General features: G+C 48.9%; 1 protein-coding gene across 2 annotated transcripts in view; it reads right to left on the bottom strand.

The window, feature by feature from the left end:
- LOC140424764 (tetratricopeptide repeat protein 21B-like) overlaps positions 1–20278 on the bottom strand; it is a 169194-nt gene that overhangs the window by 112097 nt on the left and 36819 nt on the right. For both annotated transcript variants that reach the window (XM_072508146.1, XM_072508147.1), the window contains 5 exons: positions 19177–19287; positions 17322–17488; positions 15185–15307; positions 11592–11749; positions 1737–1821 (listed from right to left, as the gene is read on the bottom strand). In XM_072508146.1, the coding sequence (XP_072364247.1) occupies positions 1737–1821; positions 11592–11749; positions 15185–15307; positions 17322–17488; positions 19177–19287 (644 nt within the window). The remainder of the gene's footprint in view (positions 1–1736; positions 1822–11591; positions 11750–15184; positions 15308–17321; positions 17489–19176; positions 19288–20278) is intronic.

The following is a 20278-nucleotide window of genomic DNA, read 5'->3' as shown; positions in this document are numbered from 1 at the left end:
AACCAATCCTCTGATCATCTTGTATGCCTCAATTAAGTCACCTCTTAACCTTCTTCTCTCTAACGAAAACAGCCTCAAGTCCCTCAGCCTTTCCTCATAAGATCTTCCCTCCATACCAGGCAACATTCTGGTAAATCTCCTCTGCACCCTTTCCAACTTGGGTGGCAACTTTCAGGGATCTATGTACATGGACACCGAGATCTCTCTGCTCATCCACACTGCCAAGAATCTTACCATTAGCCCAGTACTCTGTCTTCCTGTTATTCCTTCCAAAATGAATCACCTCATACTTTTCTGCATTAAACTCCATTTGCCACCTCTCAGCCAAGCGCTGCAGCTTATCTATGTCCCTCTGTAACTTGTAACATCCTTCCGCACTGTCCACAACTCCACCGACTTTCGTGTCATCTGCAAATTTCCATGCAAAAATGATGGAAGGGAGGTCGTTGATGAAGCAGCTGAAGATGGTTGCGCTTGGAATACAACCCATGAGGAACTTCTGCAGTGATGTCCTGGAGTTGAGATGATCCACCTCCAACAACAACCATCTTCCTTTGTGCCAGGTATGACTCCAACCAGCGAAGGATTTTCCCCCGAGTGACCCGAGCGGAACTCAAACAGAGCGTCAGTGAGGAGGTTATTGCTAAGCAAACGCCATTTACTCGTACTGTTGATGACCCCTTCCATCACTTTGCTGATGATGGAGCGTAGACTGATTTTGTGCACAGGACGTACCTGGTCAATTTTCCTCACTCCAAAATGTTGTAGCTGTAGGGACAGCTTGGCTAGGGGTGTGGCAAGTCCTGGAGCACAAGTCTTCAGTACTATTGCCAAAATATTGTCTGGGCCCAAAGCCTTTGCAGCATTCAGGGCCTTCAGCCGTTTCTTGATATCATGTGGAGTGAATCAAATTGGCTGAAGACGGACATCTGTGATGCTGGGGACCTCTGGAGGAGACCGAGTTGGGTCATCTACTTGGCACTTCTGACTGAAGATTGTTGCGAATGTTTCAGCCGTATTCGTGGATACTTTGAAAGCTTTAAGAATTACATGGCCTGATATTGGAGTTAGATGTAGGCCAGTCCAGGATGTTTACTGTCCTGAAGGACATTGGGTTTTACGACAATCTGGCGACTTTCAAGGTAATTTTCAGATTCAGTTTTACAACTTGCCATGAAGGGATGATGACCTCTGGGTTGTCTTTCCTGCACCATATCCATTAGGCTTTGCACCTGCTAATGATGAATGCTATTGTGCACTGAATGTTGGGCGATATGACCGAGCTCTGCCAACTTGTTCCCACAACCTCCAGAAAATGTGAATAAAGGTCTGCGCCAAAATATCCATAGATGGACAGGCCCTGATCTTTTTGAAAAATGCAGTACTGTCAGCAAGACTCCCAAATATTTTGCTCATTTCTTTTATCCGACAAAATGGTGCCAAACCCCATCAGTTGTTGAGTGCCACAGCAACAAACCTTTAACGTATAGAAGCTCACAGGTAGGCTTCCCCCTTCAACTCCTCTTCTGTGTGGATGGTTAGTCATTTAGGTCGGCTCTCCTCAAATGTCCAGATCGCATTATGGGGAGTGCTTAATTTACAATGTACCTTTGGGCCTTTGCAGAGGCTCCTAACTTTGTATGGAGTGTGAATTAATGCCTTGGGGTTCAGCAGCCAAAAAGCACTACCTTCCTGGTTTGGGACACCCGACGTTGGGCTACCATAAGCTTCCTCACCTCAGCCAGATCTCCGTCTTTGCAAAGCGAATAGAGACACAAGATCAGCAGTGCATCCAGATTGGTGTCATCCTTCAGCAGAATTCTTGTTTCAATGAGGAGAAAACAAAGGGTTTAGTAATGGGAGTCATTTTTTTAAAAAATTCTATATATGTACCTATTACATAGAACTCACATGCCATCTGTGTACAGTGCACAATTGCATTGCTGTTTCATGTAAAAATATACTTGTACAATTGTGGTTATATCTGGAAGAAGGTGATTCATTTGCACATCCTTATTCAAATATTCATTAATTCATCCACCATTGGTTTGTTCAATTTGTGGCTCTTCATCCCCGTACATTTGCCAGTTTATTTACTGTATAAGACATGCCGTCGCATTTATATTCTTAGTTCTTCCCAACTTGTGGTACATACACATTGAGAGACGATAGCAGACTCTAACTGTGGACCACCAATAAAGCCAAGAGGTGTGAGCCACTTCTGGTACTCATACTGCTTGGCGTTTCACACAGAATGCATCTTAGTTTTTTGTGGACCTAGGCTGAATCGGGTGGGGTGGGGCAAGGGAGAGGCCTGTATAAATAGCAGATGGGACACAGTTCCAGGATTTCCGACCCTATTTCTGTTTCCGGCAATGTTTGGAGATGGCAGACCTGATGTTGTCCAGTTCCTGCCTCCGCAGAGTGAAAATATGGCAGGTGGGAGCCTCCTTCACAGAGACGGGTTTGTTGAGTCGGGGACTTTCCCGATCTCCTCATCCCATCTCCTTCATGAAAATCCAGTCCTTAGTATTAAATTGGCATTCTCCGACTATTGATACCATTTCCCATCAGAAACAGTACTATGTACGAATTATGTTTGTACAATTGTGGAAAGGGTGGGGGGAGAACTGAATCCTTGTACCTTTTCCCTTACTGCCCACATTTCAGTAAGATTTTGGAAAGAAAGATGTCTGAATTTCTTTGCCCCTGCAGATGTGATCAGATAACAGCAGCAGGCCTTCATGAGTTCAAATAAAGATTTTTTTTTTATTATTCACACATTCACCCCAAAAGTTGAAACACTACATCACACACAAGAAAAATATAACGGTGGGATTCTCCGACCCCCCCGCTGGGTCGGAGAATCTCCGAGGGAGGTGCGAATCCCGCCCCGCCGCCCCGGCTGCCGTATTCCCCAACCCCATTTTTCAGGTGGGGGCGGGATCGCCCGGCGATTCTCCGGGCCCCGATAGGCCGAGTGGCCATCCATTTTTGGCGAGTCCCACCGGCGTGAATTATTCAGCTCACGCACAGCGGGACCTGGCAGGTGAGTGTGCGGGGCCAGTCCTGGGGGGATGCAATGGGATCCGACCCCAAGGGGGGCCCCCATGGCGTCTGGCCCGCGATGGGGCCCACCGATCTGCTGGCGGGCTTGTTCCGTAGGGGCACTTCTTCCTTCCGCGCCGGGCCTCTGTAGAGCTCCCCCATATTGCCCGCGGGCCGGCGTGGCGTATGCGCGAGAATACACCAGCCGGTCAGCGCATGTGTGGAATCACGGCAGCGGTTCCACGCACGTGCGAACTCGCGGCGGCCCTTCGGCGCCAACCCCTCTGGCGTCCACCTAGTCCCCGAGACAGGTGAGAATTCCTCACCTTGGGGGGCCGATTACGCCGGAGTCGTTGGCACCGGTTTTCCCGCCGGAGTGGGACTTAGTCCCCAGAAGATGAGTCCCGGCCATATAGTTCAAGAGAAAAGTGCACTTTTAGAAGTTGTGGTTCATCGGAGGAAAAGCAATTATTGCAGACCTGGCAAAGATAGCGTTTTCATTCTGTAAGAGTAATTTAGGTAATTGCTACGAGATATACCACATCTGTAAGTACACCTTCCAAACCCATGACCTCTACCACGTGGAAGAACAAGGGCAGCAGATGCATGGGAACACCAACACTTGCAAGTTGCCCTCCAAGCCACACATATAGAAACATATAAAATAGGAGGATGAGGAGGCCATTCAGCTCTTCGAGCCTGCTCTGCCATTCATTATGATCATGGCTGATCATCCAACTCAGTAACCAGAACCCGCCTTTTCCCCATATCCTTTGATCCCTTCAGCACCAAAAGCTATATTTAACTTCTTCTTGGAAACATGCAAACTGCTTCCTGTAGTAGTGAATTGTACAAGCTCGCAACTCTCTAGTGAAGAAATTCTCCTCATCTCAGTCCTAAATGGTTTACCCCGTATCCTTACACTGTGGCCCCTTGTTCTGGACTCCCCTGCCAACAGGAATATCCTTCCTACATCTACCCTGTCCAGTCCTGTTAGAATTTTATAGATTCCTATGAGGATCCCCTCCATTCTTATAAACTCCAGTGAATGCAATCCTAACCGACTCAATCTCTCCTCATATGTCAGTCCCGACATCACTGCTCCTGTACTCAAATCCTCTCGCCATGAAGGCCAACACCTTCTGCATGCTTACTTTCAGCAACTGGTGTAGAAGAACAGTTCCTGAGTCTCGTTGCACATTCCCCCCTCCCAATCTCCCATTTAGATAATAATCTTCCTTCCTGTTTTTGCTACCAAGGTGGATAACCTCACATTTATTCACATTATAATGCATTTGTCATGCATTTTCCCACTCACTCAATTTGTTCAAATTACATTGAAGCATCTCTGCAACCGCCTCACAGCTCACCCACCCATCTATATTTGTGTCATGTGCAAATCTGGAGGTGGGGGGGCGATTCTCCAAAATGGAGACCAAGTGTTCGCGCCGTCGCGAACGCCGTCGCGTTTCACGATGGCGCGAAATGGGCATGGGGACAACCGATTTTGTCCCTCACAGGGGGCCAGCACAGCGCTGGAGCGGTTCACGCTGCTCCAGCCTCCCTTCCCGGCGCCAAATGGGCACCCCGCCAACCCGCGCATGCGCAGTTAGGACGCGCATGCACGGGGGACTTCTTCAACGCTCCGGCCCCGACGCAACATGGAGCGGGGGTTCTGGGTTCTGGGGCCGGTAGCGTAAGAAAGTAGGCCCGGGGAGGGGAGAGGCCGGCCCGCCGATCAGTGATCCCCAATCCCTTCGCGCAGTGATCCTGCCGGCAGCGACGACGGGTGAACGCCGCCAGCGGGACTCTGCCATTTCCGCGCGGCTGCTTGGCCCTTCCAGGCCGGAGAATCGGCAGCCCCGCCGCGGATAGCGGCCCGCGACCGCGCCGCGCAAAACGCGCCAGCGCAAATGGCACCGATTCTCTGCACCTCGGAGAATCGGGCGCCGGCGTCGGGGCGGCTTAGCATGGTTGCGGAGATTCTCCGGCCTGGCGCGGGGCTCGGAGAATCGCGGCCATTACATTTAGATCCCTTATCTAAATCATTGATATACATTGTGAATAGCTGGGGTCCCAGCACCAATCCCTGCGGTACCCCACTAGTTACTATCTGCCATTTGGAAAAAGACAAGTTTATTGTTTCCTGTCTGCCAACCAGTTTTCTATCCATCTCAATACACTACTCCCAATCCAATGCGCTTTAATTTTACATGCTAATGTCTTATGTGGGACCTTGTCAAAAGCCTTCTGAAAGTCCAGATAAACCGCATCCACTGGCTCCCCCTCGTCAACTCCACTTGTAGGAGTAAGCTGCTCTGCCCTTTAATATGAACTGATCATCCAACTAAGTAACTTGTTCCCACTCCTCCCCCTTAACCATAATCCCTTTAACCTCAAGAGCTACATATAACTGCTTCTTGAAAACATATAATGTTTTGGCCTCAGCTGCTTCCTGAGTGAATTCCGCAGGCTCACCACTCTCTGGGTTCCCGCACCATCAGGAACATCCTTCCTGCACCTACCCTGTCGAGTCCTGTTAGAATTTTACAGGTTTCGATGAGATCCCTCCACATTCTTATACATTCCAGTGAATATAATCCTAATCGATTCAATCCCTCCTCATAAATCAGCTCTGCCATCCCAGGGGTCAGTCTGGTAAACTGAAGACAGTAGATTTGTTAAGCATGATTTCCTCTTCATAAGTCCATACTGACTCTGATACTGCCACTGTTTTCCAAGTCTTCTGCTATTGAATTATTTATAACGCATTTTCCCCACTGATGTCGGGCTGACTGGTCTATGCATCCGTGAGGAGCTGATTGAAAGCCATCATGGGAAGGCAGTGATTTGTCCCACTCCTCCGTTACCTCACATGGTCGAACGCCCTGGTGCCATATTAAAATGGCACCCAAACAAACATTCACTCACTGCAGGTCAGGTACGTTGGCAACTTCATTGGAATGTCTGGTAGACGTTCAGAACCCTCAGCTGCTCGATCCAGCGAAGCCTTCCTGGGAATTCTCCTCGGCGGCATGGGAGGAGGTCACTGGGGAGGTCAGCACCATGGCAAACAGGAAAAAGATGAATGATCTCATCCTATCTGCCAGAGTGAAGGAACCTACTCCTCACTGCAAACTCACAACTGTCATAAGGGGGTATCAGGCAGAGGCCACAGGGGTCCCACGCAGTGCCAGCAGATGGAACATCAGCACAGATTGTCTGCCAGCCCTCTTTAACATAGCCATCACATATCAGATTCTGCACAAACGGCATCTCAATCCTTTACTGTGGAGGGCTCAGCACTCGCAACAGACATGCACACTTCTGAAATGCTCTTTTATTCATAGTCCTCACACTCAATCCATCTGTCCCACACCAAAAGGGAAAGATCCCACACTGGAGGGAGGAGCCGTGGAGATGCGTGACCTCTCCAGCTTTGAAGACGAGATCATTCCTGGGTGGAAGGCAAGATCAGGCTCCCCCAACAAGCCTGTGAGGATGCATCCAGTGATCATGCGCCACAAGCAGACAGTGACTGTAAGTGATCTTCTATTCCAGGTAGCAGCAAGAAAAGGTGGAGGCATCTTGTGAGTCAGCACCTCAGCTCCAGCCCCCAGTTCTCCTCAGATGAGCATCCATCTGATGAAGGCCCACCACTGTGTTCACCTGCACCCTCCACCAGGGCAGATACACAAACCTCGGTGGGCCCTAGTTCTAGAGTAGGCTCAGGTTCACAATCTGGTGATCACCTCATAGACACCTGTCCACAACAGGTGGAGGCAGTGACTGTCAAGGTCTCTGGCACTCGGAGGTAATCTGGAGGCCAGGCACTGAATCTGATGGTGAACCTCTGCACTTGGCCTTAAGAAAAATGTAGATGCAAAGACAGGCGGGGCGTGGGGGGGGGGGGGGGGGGGGGGCATTCGGCAGAGCTGTCAGAGGCCATTCACAAAATGGGACAAAGACTGGAGGAATCCGTCCATGTTTTGTCTGATGGTGTGGCCCTGGCATGTGAACATGTCAAGGCCTCCATTGGAATGATAGCTGTGGCCTTGGAGATCTAGGACCGGCAGAATGCACAGTTTCTGCTGGACTTGCGTTTGGACCTGCACTCCATCGCTCCAGCCATGGTTGCATTCCAGCAGAGAGAGGGGTACAGTGCACCTCAACCTCCCCTCGGTGTCCCTACTCCTCAAGGAGTCAGGGAGGGGCCCTTGGGCACACACAGGGCGAAGGATCGGCAGCCGGACTTCCCAAGCAGGAGATCCCAAGATTGCCTTGCTGCTCCCAATCCCCACTGCCTGTGACCCTCATCAACTCCAACAGGTCAGGCCAAGGAGGGTGCACTTGCCCCTGAGCAGGAGACCCTTAGTAGGCCAGGGTCCTCCAGGTGTTGGGCCTACAAAGTCACCTCTGACAAGAGACATAGCAGTCAGTAGGCTGCCTCTCTGCCTTCCTGCGGATGTCCAGGCTGCAGTTAGACATAGAAATGGAGTTATAAAAATTGAGAAATACTGAGAGTACAATGGTTGCACTGGTGTTCATTCACTGTAAATAATGGTCACGTTGCTAAACATATATTGCTTTCGTCTCTCAAAGCCTCAGGTATTGAATTGGTCTTCACTGTGTTGCAACATCCCGCATTAATCGAAGGGTACCAGATCCCGCCCACCCCCAACCCTCCCACCCACCTCAATGATCTTCCATCTTGTCCCTCAGTTTGATGTACTGTTGCTCAATCTCATCTCAGTTAATTGCCTTCCATATCCGCGACATTAACAGTGGTTGGCACTTCATTTAAGAGAACAATGGATGGACAGTAAGGTAAGTCTTTCATATGAGGATCACATTTTGTCACCTCATGGAAATTATTCCTGCTAGGTTCTTGTAGCACCAAACCCTGTTATGTGTGCATGCTGGTAAGTATGTTTCATGGGAAATGTTGTAGTCCTTGCACGCAGCGGCACTTTGCAATGGCCTTCATTTTTAGACTGTGATGCTTTACATCAAGTACTAATTGTTGCCAAGCACCATAGCCTTTCATGCCACCCTGTAGTGTGATTTAGTGAACAATCTGATGCATGAACATTACTCCTCCATTAGTCCCCCCGTCCCCCGTCTCCGTCCCTCACCCCATACATGTTAAATGAGCGATGTGCTAACTCAGTGGAATGTCTACTAGACAGGAGTGAGTGTGTAATACCAATGGTATGTGCTCATCCTGAGGATGAGCTTTGATCCTGAACAGCAGCCTATTGCTGCTTTGCTGGATCCTTACGTTTGATTTCAGAACACCAATCGATTTCATGACATGACTGTGCAATCAGTGTCTTAGGTTTCATCACAGATATTGACCTTAGGGAGTGTGGACAATGTGGAGGACTGCAATAGTACGAAAGAGATGGTCTGGCACATCTCCCCAGTTGTAATCGGTATCTACGAGGGGGAAAAGGTATTGTTGAATGCAGTGTCAAAAACCTATCAGGTACCAAGGCAATACAGGACGTAAACGTTGGAGAATTTGGACACAGGCAAAGCAATGAATGTTTGCCAAAGATCACACAATGATCCTGCTGAATTGCTGTGAGGACAATGTTAACATCACTCGCAGGTTTTGTCCATGCTGCTGTGTCCTGATGTCCAGCGCCATCCTGGGCTCAGTATCAAGATGTGACCTCTGTGTCATTCATGCATGAGAGCTGGAATTTGGAGAGAGAGTGCTGTTTGGATGTAGCTCTGTCTTCAGACAGACAAGCAATAACCAATGATGAATGTTTTCCCTTTCACAGGTGTCCAGCTAAGGTCCTGTTGCACTGGCATGAGTGCATCGATGTGAACAATAGCATTGAAGGATGATGACTTCTTCCCTCGATGGTTGAAAGGACTGGACTATGTGTAGTTGTTTAGCTGTGAGCGCCCTTATCACCGAGCATCTCTCAAAAATCTGTGGCATCTACAAGTGTCTCAAGATGCAAGAGTTGTGAGTGCTCCCAGGATATCTAGCACAAACATGCATGATCTGCTTGGTGTGATCACAGATCAGCCAGGCATTTAAAGTCTGAAATCCTTTTTTGTTAATGTATCTCACTGGCTTTTCTCAGGAAGCTTTCATGGCCAGATGTGTACAGTCGATGGTGCCCCATACTTGCGGGAAGCCTGAGATTGCAGTGAGGGCAAATATGAGCCCTCACATACCTACGTAAATGACATTGATACGACCAAGTGAAGGTGCCTACAGCTTTGTCTTTCACTCATCTTGTGGTATGAGCTGCATCTTCTACAGACACTTGGTCGTACCAAAGATCTCCTCATCAGCATCTGGGTCTTCCTGGGCAATGCCGGCTGTTGTTCCTCGGGTCTAATTTCCTCCCTGAAGTATGTCAATGGCGATGGGTCCTTCTTTTCCTCAGCATCCAAGCTATGAAGAAGGCAGTGTTGTCTGCTCCTCCTCGTATCTGTGGACCAAAATATTTGAGTCATTATTGCACCTTTGCCTTGAATCTCTAAGCCAGAAAGCCAGTATGAAACCCTTGGGCTGTCTTCAGTCCAGACATGTGATCCCCAAGCCACCCCTTGTATGGAAGCAGATCCTGAAAGCTCCCATGAAGCTGAAAATGAAGGGCAAAGAGGATGTGGATGCGGGTGCATGCACTCATGCGCTGTAACCCTCAGTGAGGCGAATATCAGCTTGTCTCTATTAGCCTAGACATTAGTCTAGCCTTGAACTAATGTCATGACTGTAACCATGACCATTTACGTGAGAATACTGCTGCTTGCAGTGCTTGTCTGTCCAGCTTCAGTGGGCCTTGATTATTTGATCCTCCTTACATGACATCCTTTTTACACAATTCTGTCAGGAACAAATGGCCAATGAGACCAACTTAAATATAGCCCTAAAATTTAATGGTCTCTTGCAATAATGTGCACCATGAATAAAGAAGCAAACTCCTTCAGTGGGTATTTGGCGCACAAAATCAGTTCTCAGCCGACTCTTGATCTACATGACTTTACAGATAATTATTAGGGTGCGCATTCAATTAGCCCAATGTTGTAGTCATCAACTCCTCCCATTTGTCTCAGTCTCCTTTAATGTTAATGTCCCCATGACCTTTGTGGACTGAACCTATCCCCTTCTCAAGGTCATGTGTACCCTGATGTGCTGGGATTCCCCCGTGAGAGGATACAATACTCCACCATGACTTTCCAACTCAGGAGTTGTAAGATGAAGATGCCTCTAATCCCCAAGACCAAAATCTTTAAGAGACTAACCACCCATGTCCTGCCACAACATGCTGTGCACGGCTGTCACTACTCAAAGAAGTCTCTCCCACCCTAGGACCGGGAGGGACCAAAACATGTATGTCACGTTGAGCCCTCAAATGTGGCCCACACAGCCCCAGGACCGACTCTTCATCTTTACCCAACAGTGTGGCCTCAAACACAGGACAGTCCCATCCTCCTTGAACAGTCTTATAACCCATGCCCCGCCAGAATAGTCTTTCATTCCTCCCCTCTCTTCCTTTATCACCTCCAACACGCATCTGTCCTCCCCCCTTCCCTCCTGTCTTCCAGTAGCCCAGTCCAAGTCACAGAATCACAGAATTGTTATGGTGCGGAAGGAAGCTACTTGAGTGCCTTCTGAAAGTCCATGTACACCACATCAACTGCATTACCCTCATCGACCCTTTCTGTTACTGGCTCAAAAAACTCCAGCAAGTTAGTTAAACACGATTTGCCCTTTAGAAATCTATGCGGGCTCTTCCTAATCAACCCACATTGTTCCATACGACTACTAATTCTATCCCGAATAATTGTTTCCAGAAGCTTGCCCACTACTGATGTTAAACTGACTGATCTGCAATCGCAGGACCATCCTTACAACCGTTTTTGAACAAGGGTGTAACATTTGCAATTCAAGCCTTTGGCTTTCCCTCTGCCTTCCGGTCTTGCCTCGTGGGCACCAGGCTTGGCGCAGATTCAGAGAAGCATTGAGATGTCACAGCGCTGCGTCAAAGGTAGGTGAAAGCAGCGTCTCGCTGTTGATGAGGTGAAGCTCGTCTGGTGCACGCCACTTAAGTACAGCTCTGAAACAGACGTTTCTAATTATCTGCTGGCATGGAACTTTAATTGGAGGGAGAGCATTCCGGCGAGTTGGGATATTGCATGAGGATTCATGAGATGCAAATGCTTGTAAATGTGGTTCCCAAGATAGACCAGTGGGAAACACAACCCGCCTATAACCCGCCATCAAAGTCGGGAGAACAAAATTCCAAATTAATTTCCCGCTGGCGGGGAACTGACTTTCGGCATCACGTTAAATTGAGTTTCCTTGCCCGCCATGATTCACACCCACTGGTGGGAGCAGAAAATGCCACCCATGGAGAATACAAATCATATGCCATAACAGATCAAGCATAATAGGAACTTGATTTATGCTATGCATTTAGCTGTGCCGTGGTCAGGGTCATGTGCTGGACTTGAACACTGGTCAACTGAACACTATTACTTCCTTTTTGTACAATCGTCTCCACTACATTTACCTTTGTGCAGTTTCTAAAGTTTGATCCCAGTTGTTTTGGGCAAAAAACAGCTTCATCTTCAAAATGAGTGCTGGCAGGAATGTGGGAGTGGTGGCAATAATCAGGTTGACTGTTTCCAGGGCAATGATGAAATTCTGTTCCCTCTGGTGGTAGTAGACCTGTGGTTCAGAAAGCAGGGGGTGGGTGACAAAGCCAGGGCTTTTAGCAACCAAGTTCTGTGAGCAATTACAAACATCTGAATTAGGGGCAGAAAGAGGCCATTCAGCCCCTCGAGCCTGCTCCGCCATTTGATAAGGTCGTTGCTGATCTGATTGTAACCTCATCCCCACATTCCTGCCTAACCCCCCAATAACCTTTGGCTCCCTTGTTGGTCAAGGATCTAGCTACCTCTGCTCCTTAAATTAATCAATGATCTGTCTCGACCTCTCTCCGGGAATTTCTTCTCATCTCTCCTAAATGGGAGACCTTGGACGGGATTCTCCAACCCCTCCCGCCGGGTCGGAGAATCCACGGGGGGGGTGGCGCGAATCCCAGCCCACCGCCCTGATGCCGGCTGCCGTATTCTCCGGCGCTGTTTTTCGGGAGGGGGGGCATTGGCAGCGGCCCCCCCCGGCGATTCTCTGTGCCTCGATGGGCCGAGCGGCCGTCCGATTTTGGCCAGTCCCACTGGCGTGGGTTACGCATGGTCCCACACGGTGGGACCTGGCATGTAAGTTAGCTGGGGCGGTCCTCGGGGGAGCGGGGAGTGATCCGACCCCAGCGGGGGGGGGCGGCCACGGTGGCCTGGCCCGCGATCGGGGCCCACCGATCTGCGAGTGGGCCTGTTCAGTGGGGGCACTTCTTCCTTCCGCGCCGGCCCCTGTAGGGCTCAGCCATGGCCAGCGCGGAGAAGAGAACCCCCCGCCCGTGCGGCAAAATATGACGGCCGTTCCGTGCATGCACAAACTCGCGCAGTCCCTTCGGCGCCGGCTGGAGCGGCGCCAACCCCTCCGGCGTCCACCTAGCCCCCCAGACAGGTGAGAATTCCTCACCTTGGGGGCCTGTTGAAGCCGGAGTCATTGGTGCCAGTTTTCCCGCCGACGTGGGGACTTAGTCCCCGGAAGGGAGAATCCCCGGAAGGGAGAATCCCGGCCCTTATATTTTTGAATTGCATGCCCTAGTTCTAGTCTCTCCCACCAGGGGAAACATCCATTCAGCATCCACCCTGTCAAGTACTATCCAGAAGGCCAAGGGCAGTAGATATCTGGGAACGCCACCATCTGAGGATCCCCTCCAAGTCACTCACTATCCTGACTTGGAAATATATCGTCGTTCCTTCACTGTTGCTGGGTCAAAATCTTGGAACGCCCTCCCTAACATCACCGTGGGTGTACCTACACCACATGGACTGCAGCGGGTTGAAGAAAGCAGTTCACCACCACCTTCTCAAGGGCAATTAGGGATGGGTAACAAATGCTGGCCGAGCCAGTGAAGCCCACATCCCGTAAAAATTCAGTTAGAAAATAGTCTCCTCAGGATCTTAATGAACGTATACCGTCACCACAGCGGCCTGTGTGAGGTAGTTCCATTATTTTAAGGGCAGTAATATTTCCATATGATTGGTGGATAGCACAGTGATTGACATCCTGCAATTGAATTGGTCAGTTCTCACTTCCAGCCTGCCCAGCAGAAGGCAGGCTAAGTAGAGACTGACAGAGTCCTCACCATGGAGGAAAGGGAAATTAAAGTGTGAGTGATCATGATAGGAAGAGAAGGAGGCCATTTATCTCCATGACTCTACTCTGCCAGTCAGCTAAACCTTGGCTGATCTTTGTCTTGATCGCATTCACCTGTCTTGCCTACATACGCCTCAATGACATTGCCCGGGAAAAACTTACCAATCACAATTTTGAAATTTTGAATGGATCCCTAGCCGCAACAATCTTTTTGGAGTGGAATTACAGCTCTCTGCTCCCCATTGTGTGAAGTGCTTTCTGGCGTCACTTCAGAACAACCGAGCTCCAATAGTAAGATTGTGCCCCCTTGTTCTGCAGTGATCAGTTAGATCACCCGGTTAACCTTCTGTACTCCAAAGAATACAAAGCCAAGGCAGGGTCCTGTGGAGCTGGGGGTCTCGTCTCGCCTGCTGGCTGTAGATCGGGCGAGAGACTCCACTTTTCAGGAAGGCCCACCGAACCGCACACCAATCAGGAAGTGGTGAGGCCACCCGTGAGCCTTCCCCTGGAATCAAGACCCCAGGCTCGGACGTCACGTCGAGCAAGCTCTGTTCCAATCAGAGTTCGGCAGCTGTTGCCCTCACCAGCACCACTAAGAAGGTCAGAAGGACAACCTGTGGAGTCCTAGGATTGTATTGTAGAGGACCCTGGCTACAAGTAATGGTGGAGGTGGGGTGGGGGAGGGGGGTGGTTTTGCAAGCTAGAGGTGATGAGGAGTTGAGTCAGAATCAAGGGCTGGAGGTGGCTCTCATTGGGCCCTCACCTTTCCAATGTCCAGTCCCTCAATCAGAATGCCTTTGATTGATGGCCTCCTCATTCCCTCTGAGGCGACAATCAGCCTCCACAGGTTCGCCTGTAATAGGGTTCATCCCTGCAGCTGGGTTCATCCCAATGGCGGCAGGACGATCCCTGAAGTGGTCATTAATTGGCCTTGGGGTAGGAAGGTCGACCATGGGCCTTCCCGTCCTTCGGCAGACCTGATTTGAATTCAGCCCTGGTAAACACCTCTTCTTTCTGGTGCTGTAGAAGAACTCTGTGGAATGGATGAGGTCATTCTCAAGCCAGTAGGGTCTCTACAATTTAATTCTGTTCCAAATTAGCCATCTCAGGGGAAAAGGCCCACAGGTGGGCTGCACGGTGGCACAGTGGTTAGCACTGCTGCCTCACAGCGCCAGGGACCCAGGTTCAATTCCAGCCTTGGGTCACTGTGTGGAGTCTGTATGTTTTCCCCGCGCCTGCGTGGGTTTCCTCCGGGTGCTCCGGTTTCTTCCACAATCCAAAGATGTGCAGGTTAGTTGGCCATGCTAAATTGCCCCTTAGTGTCCTGGGATGTGCAGGTTGGGTGAGGTTGCGGGGATATGGCAGGGACGTGGACCGAGGTAGGGGGCTCTTTCAGAGGATGGGTGCAGACCCAATGGGCCAAATGGTCTCCTTCTGCACTGTAGGGATCCTATGATTCTATGGCTGATGTGGGAAGTTAAAAAATCACACCAATGAGGGAGGGAGTGGGTGTCTCAATCCCGTTATCTGACGTGAGGATTGACCCTTGATTGAAGATCGGGCCGACAGGTAGGCCCATTGTGCTTCAGGAAGTCAGAAACACAATCAGCGTTCTCTCAAAGAGAGAACTGTGGCTGGTTCCAATACCACTGCTCTTTCCCTCCATTTAGGACCTTCAATACTATGGATACATGAAGCAGGTGGAGGGAGGAAGGGATGTCAATAGTTATTATCCCTATCTGTCCACACTGAGTGAGCCAGCAGTGGCTGCTTGCACTTCCCCACCCACATACATGCTACTGTGAGTGAACTCATAAGGTGCTAAAGGAATGTAAGTTCTGTTTAGCAAATCGAAAGTCACAAAATTAACAGGCTCACCTTTCCCATCAAACCGAATATATCTTTCGAATCCCTCAGCCCTTCTTCGAGGTAACTGATGGCATTCTTTAAATTACCATTATTGTTATCTGTCAGTTCAATCCATCCTTTAAGTATTAATGTCTGGCAGCATAAACAATATGGAAACTGATTACAAACAAAGCAAAATACAACAGATGCCAGAAAACTGAAGTGAAAATGGAAATGCTGGCTCAGGGAGAAGACTGGACTTCTAACAATAGCCCACCAACCCCAAAACGGTACCTGTGAGACTGGGAATCGAGGCGGGCAGGGTACTTAATGGGGCAGGAGTGGAAATATGGACTGCAGCGATTCAAGAAGGTGGTTCATCACCACCCTCACAAGAGCAATTAAGGATGGGCAATCAATGCTGGCCTAACCAGCGATCCCTTCATTCAGTGAAAGAATACATTTTGAAAACCCTCAGTACCACTCTAAAGCATTGACCTGGATTCCGAGACGTTACAGCTCAGACAGGCCAAGTCGGTGTTTCTGGAGTGGAGACAGACCAATATTCTTCCTTATTCCAGATGAGAGAGCGTTGGCCGAGCCAAGCTGACACAGCCGCAATGAGTTCCTTCGGTAGTTTCAGTAATGTACTGCATTGCTGATTCAGAAGGTGCGCTGCCGGACTACTCACCTTCTCCTACTCGCCTTTCCTGTACCACTAAATTAGACAAAGACCATCACTGCAGGTCCAAAGATTGAACAGCCTCCTATGGTGCGCGCCACCTTTAAGCTCTCAGGAAAGGGGGGGGGGGTTTCCCATGTGCTTCTGACTTAATTTTCAAGGGAGGAGTTACTTTGGTAAATGAGTATTTATGGTATGCAAATGCATGTTAAATTCCCACCACTAGGAAGCACGATACCCATTCCGTCACTGACACGTCACCCACTAAATTTCACACATTCAACCCAAAGTCAGGAACTCAATATTTCCACTCCTGCCTCATTGAATTACCATCACTGAATTTCCCACTATCAACATCCTTGGGGTTACCAGTGACCAGAAACTGAACTGGACCAACCGTATAAATACTGAGGCTACAAGAGAAGGTCAGAGTCTAGGAATTCCATGGTGAATAACTGACCTCCTGATTCTCCAAAGCCTGTCCATCATCTATGAGGCGCAAGTCAGGAGTGTGATGGAATACTCTCCTCTTGTCTGGATGAGTGCCGTTCCAACAATATTTAAGAAGTTCAACACCATCCAGGAGAAAGCAACCCGCTTGATTGGCACCCCATTGACCACCTCGAGCATTCACTCCCTCCACCACCGACGCACAGTAGCAGTAGTGTGTACCATACACAATATGCACTGCAGCAACTCAACAAGGTTTCTTCAACAGCATCTTCCAGAAGGACAAGGGCAGCAGATAGCTGGGAATACCACCACCCATCCAAGCCACTCACCACCCTGACTTGGAAATACATTGCAGTTTCTTCACTGTCGCTGGGTCAAAATCCTGAAATTCCCTTCCGAGAAGCACTGTGGGTGTACCATCACACTCCTGACTTGCGCCTGAATTCACCTGAGGAAGGAGCAGCGCTCCGAAAGCTAGTTACATCGAAACAAACCTGTTGGACTTTAACCTGGTGTTGTAAGACTTCTTACTGCATTCAAAGAAAATTAGGGAACGGTGCCTGGGAAACATTGTCCTCATCCGACACCATTAAAAACAAGTTGATGAATCATTTGCCCCATTGCTGTTTGTGGGCCCACGGGGGCAAACAAAATGACTGTGGCTCTTGCTAACATAGCAACAATGACCAAAATTCACAAGCAATGCATTGATTTTAAAGTGCTTCAGGGAGTTATGGGAACATGACAAGTTGTGACATAGGCATAGGTTTCTTTGGTAACACAACATAAGATACATACCTCCTCTGGCAGCACAGTGGTTAGCACTGCAGCCTCACGGCACCGAGGACCCGGGTTCAATACCGGCTCCGGGTCACTGTCCGTGTGGAGTTTGCACATTCTCCCCATGTCAGCGTGGGCCCCACCCCCACAACCCAAAGGATGTGCAGGGTAGGTGGATTGGCCACACTAATTTGCCCCTTAATTGGAAAAAAAACATTGGTTACTCTAAATTCATACAAAAAAGATACATACCTCCTTTGATCCATTGGAAATTTTCAACAGTCTGTCAATATACTCTCTAGCTTCCTCCTGCCGATTCACAAAGCACAAGAACATGCTAGCATAATAGAGAGCTTCATCCCCTGCCGTGTTTTGGTTTTCTTGGAGCTTTATGTCAAGTTCCTGAATGGCATCCTGATCTTAGAAAGGCAAAATACTCGTTAATCACTTATAGACACCGGGAATTTGTGACTTAAAAGTTTTTTTTCAGAAAACTGCATTTCTTTAGCACCTTGAAGGTAGCTAAACATCCTCAGGCACATCATAGGCTCTGAGCTGTATAAACAGACATTGGTACAGATGACCGAAAAGCTTGGTCAAAGAAACTCGTTTTCAAGGAGGGTCTGAAAGGAGCCGAGGGAGAGGTAGAGAGACGGGAAATTCCAGAGCTTAGGGCCAAAGCTGCTGAAGACATGGCCACAGATGGTGGAGGGGGTAAAATTAGGGCAGTGCAAGAGGCTAGAACTGGAGGAGTTGGCGTGCTGGAGGCTCTCTCTCAGAGGGTTGGAAGGCTGGAAGAGGCTAAAGAGATAGGGAGGGGTGGAACCATGGAAGGATTTGAAAATAAAGATGAGAATTTAAAATGGAGTTGTTGCTGGACTGGGAACCAATGGAAGGCGAATAAGTTCAACAATACATGAGGAGATGAGGATGGAAAAAAGACCCACTCAGCCCATCAACTTATTCCTTCCACAAACTACATACATCATATACTATCTCACAAAGGATAGTTCTGGATAGAATCTCACTGCCCTAAGACAACCAACACAAACTGCTGAATAATAATTTGTCCCCCATCACTACTAACCCAGAGACCCAGGGACATATGCACCAGCGACCAGGGTTCGAATCCCACCACGGCAGATGGTCAAATTCGAATTCAATAAAATATGGAATCAAAAGTCAAATGATGATCGTGAAACCATTGGGCTGGATTTTATCAATATGAAACTGCGTTCCGAGCAACTTACCATAAGCAACAAATTATGTTTAATTCCCTCGACTGATACTCTGGGTTGGGATAGGGGTGATATCTTACGAGGAAAGGGCCAGTAGGCATTGGGGTTGAGTAGATTGAGAGGTGGCCTTATTGAAATATATAAGACACTGAGGGGACTTGACAAGGTGGATGCTGAATGGATGTTTCCCCAAGTGGGCGAGACAAGAACTAAGGGCTGCAGTTTACAAATAGGGGGTCTCTCATTTAAGTTGGAGATGAGAAGAATTTGTTTTCTCCCAGAAGGTAGGGAATCTTTGGAACTCACCTCCCCAGAGGGCAGTGGAGGCAGGATCGATGTAAGGCAGAGGTAGATACATTTTTGGCTGGCAAGGGAGTCAAAGGCTAGTGGACGGTAGGCAGAATGTTAAGTCGAGGCCACAATCAGATTGGCCACCATCTTATTGTTTGTTTCGAATCGCTAGCTTTCAGAGCGCAGCTCCGTCCTCAGGCTCCGAAAGCTAGTGATTCGAAACAAACCTGTTGGACTTTAACCTGGTGTTGCAAGCCATCTTACTGTACCCACCCCAGTCCAACGCCAGCATCTCCACATCATGGCTACCATCTTATTGAGTGGTGGAGCAGGCTCGAGGGGCTGAGTGGCCTCCTCCTGTTCCAAATGGGTATGTTCATTTATTACAAAGGGGTAGTGGAGTTAGAGGAAAATGATAGCCAGGAAGCCATTAAAGTAAACAGGATTCTAGAGGCACCTACATGTTTCATTGGAAAGTGACCTATGCACTGAATCCAATGACTATTTCAGCTCTTCCATATTACTTAACAGTTCGAGGTAGGACTAATTGAAAGCATGATAATTCTTGAAGGACCTACCAATTATTGAGCTGTTTCTGTGCGCATGAATGAGGGCAATAATGGAGCACAGTGAAACATTTTGGTTGCCCCTGATTGTCTCAAGGAGTCTGATGGTTTCTTGGATACGCCCTGTAAAGGTAATGAATGAAATGAAAATGAAAATCACTTACTGTCACAAGTAGGCTTCAATGAAGTTACTGTGAAAAGCCCCTAGTCGCCACATTCTGGCGCCTGTTCAGGGAGGCTAGTACGGGAATTGAACCGTGCTGCTGGCCTGCCTTGGTCTGCTTTAAAAGCCAGCGATTTAGCCCAGTGAGCTAAACCAGCCCCTAGGTGGTGCAGCCTTTAGTGGAGAGGGTGAGGAAAGGTGGATTAAGCCCATTGAAACATGTACACCTCGCTACTACATTAGCTGTGCCATCACTACGTCCACGGTTGCAGATTGGCTTGCATGGTTCTGAGTCATAGTACATCCCAGCACGAGGCTTCAGTATGTAATTTAGATTTGCACTGCAACGCAGCCCCGAGGTTGAGCTACATTGCAAAAGATGTTAAATCTAAAATCATGTCTGCATGTTTTATTGATTATATCACAACACCGGCTGGTCAAAATCTAAGAAACTCCCTCCCAAACAGCACTGAGCGTGTACCTACACTCGTGAACTACACCGTCCGAAGAAGGTGGATCACTACCTTCAGGAATTGGCAATAGGGTGGCACGGTGGCTGAGTAGTTAGCACTGCCGTCTCACTGCGCCGAGGATCCGGGTTCAATCCCGGCCCTGGGTCACTGCCAATATGGAGATTGCACATTCTCCCCGTGTCTGTGTGAGCTTCACCCCCACAACCCAAAGATAGAACATAGAACGATACAGCGCAGTACAGGCCCTTCGGCCCACGATGTTGCACCGAAACAAAAGCCATCTAAACTACACTATGCCATTATCATCCATATGTTTATCCAATAAACTTTTAAATGCCCTCAATGTTGGCGAGTTCACTACTGTTGCAGGTAGGGCATTCCACGGCCTCACCACTCTTTGCGTAAAGAACCTACCTCTGACCTCTGTCCTATATCTATTACCCCTCAGTTTAAAGCTATGTCCTCTCGTGCCAGCCAT

The sequence above is a fragment of the Scyliorhinus torazame genome, chromosome 6, assembly GCF_047496885.1.
Source record: "Scyliorhinus torazame isolate Kashiwa2021f chromosome 6, sScyTor2.1, whole genome shotgun sequence".
Taxonomy (NCBI): domain Eukaryota; kingdom Metazoa; phylum Chordata; class Chondrichthyes; order Carcharhiniformes; family Scyliorhinidae; genus Scyliorhinus; species Scyliorhinus torazame.
This window is presented reverse-complemented; position numbering and strand designations above follow the sequence as displayed.